Source organism: Halyomorpha halys, unplaced genomic scaffold, assembly GCF_000696795.3.
Source record: "Halyomorpha halys isolate HHAL.00 unplaced genomic scaffold, Hhal_1.1 Scaffold443.1, whole genome shotgun sequence".
NCBI lineage: Eukaryota > Metazoa > Arthropoda > Insecta > Hemiptera > Pentatomidae > Halyomorpha > Halyomorpha halys.
Window position 1 is genome coordinate 138,545 of NW_027110163.1, and position 2,030 is coordinate 140,574.

A 2,030-nucleotide genomic window follows, 5' to 3' on the forward strand; every position below is an offset into this window, starting at 1 on the left:
TTTTTTTTAATTATTTATTTTTATATTTTATTTACAACCCACATATTTATTATCAATAGATTACTTGTAATTACAACAAATGTACCTGATGACATTTACCTATGATTTACCAATAAGGTAACAAATATGCCACCGTGGGCATACGTATTAAAAAATAAATTATATTTAATACCTAATTTTTGGTATGAGCTTCATACGACGCACGCTTCAACATTATAAATTAATACAAAACTTCAAAGTTAGGCATGATACCATTCCGATTAGTTCATATTGAACTACCGGCAGATACCAAAATAAATCACTCATTTGAGAATTTATTTAGAATAGAAAGTGAAATAAGAAAGAAAACGTAAAATTCGTCTTAATAGGCCTACCACAGGAGAGAAAAAGTAATAAATTGAACAAAATTTTTTATGTCACAACTTTCAAATTCTGCAGAAAAGACCAAAAAGGTCAGATTCTTTTTAGTTTTATTAACAATATCCTGTGGTCTCAAAAGTAAAGCTATTCCGATATTTTTAGAAATATTATCAATGAATCGTACACTATATTATTGTTTAATGTATATAATGACAGAACAAAAATTTAATAAATATTGTAACATACAGCGTACAGCCTAACTACATTCAATGATTCAAATACAGAATAATTTCAGCTGCAGAGGCGATTTTGTTTTTTTTAAACCATTTATTATAAATATTTTTTTGGCTTTCATATCTAGGAGGCTTATTACGAGTTATTTTTTATTTTTTTATTTATTTTTTTAACAGGTAACACTTAACAAAATATATTAATTACAACATAGCTGCACATATATATGGGAAGTAAAATAATATTGAGATAACTCGTTCGTCATGTCCTAGAGATGTCTGGTAATCAGCACTAAACAGGTAATTGTCAGAGTAAACAAATAACCTCTCCTCAATCAATGAGTGACAAATAAGTTAGAAACTTAAAATCAAAGTTGCGCAAAAATTAGCTCTAGCTAAAGTTGCCATGGATACGATACAATTAACATTGCCATGGCAACGACCCTCATTCATGAATGAACCATTGATGAATAAATATCGTAACCATGGCAATTATAGTTATTAGTTTCATAGTTGTCCAACTCTGGTTAAAATACTAGCACTAAGCCAGCAAAATGCAGATTTTTTTTTAAAGGAATTCAAAGCTGGTTAGACTTATACCGATATAAAGAAAAAAATATTCAGCCCTACTCCATTTCACTTAAAATATTCAACGAACCTAATGAAAATCTATATAAGGAGATAAAACTAAGCAACTCTACCCTTATCTTGTTTGAATCACATTTTTCAATCTTTATGTCTGATCCCTGATTTTGACAAACCTTGAGATTTTATAATCGTTTACACAACCAAAAAATTTTTATTTTCAATTTTTAAAAATTAAGGGGAAAAAATTCATAGAATTAATAACCAATTATGAATAATTTTTTGTTAGATTCGATAGAAACACTTTTAAAAATGATTATCGACTATTATACTAATGCCAAGAATATTATATCATAAACAGTTACATGAGCATATATTATATATTTTAACAGTCTAACGGAATATAATAAATTAAAAAAAAAAAAAAGAAAAGAAATAAATACACCAAGCGTAGAAGCAATTAATTCCATTTTCTATAAAGCTCATTATTATACCAGTCCTGCTTTCAAATCAACGAAGAGAGAGAAGGACGCCTGGAGAAAAATCCAAGTTTGGGTTTGGGAGGCCTCGGAGGAGGCGGGGCCTTTCGCTAGCAAGACGACGTGTTGTTGGCCCACATTTTGGGTCCCAGCTGGATCTGAGTCGGCGGTGCAGGGGCGGGAGCTTTACTACCACCAACTACAACAATAATTTTAAATTAATTATATAATAATCAATTATCTTAATATTATGATGATGAGTAGTTTATAGTTGACCATGGATTTATATAATGAGAAGATGGTTGAGTGTGTGGTCAGTGAAGAACACAAATATGTATAAACTTATTTATTAGTGCCAACTAATATTATACTATAA

The 2,030-nt window shown here is 29.4% G+C and overlaps 1 protein-coding gene across 1 annotated transcript in view; it reads right to left on the reverse strand.

Annotated features, from left to right (window-relative positions):
* Window positions 1–1,626: 1,626 nt before the first annotated feature.
* LOC106682816 (WAS/WASL-interacting protein family member 1) overlaps window positions 1,627–2,030 on the reverse strand; it is a gene marked incomplete in the record, with an annotated part of 30,155 nt that continues 29,751 nt past the window's right edge. Inside the window, 1 exon segment of the mRNA XM_067048328.1 lies at window positions 1,627–1,853. Within this exon segment, the coding sequence (XP_066904429.1) occupies window positions 1,765–1,853 (89 nt within the window).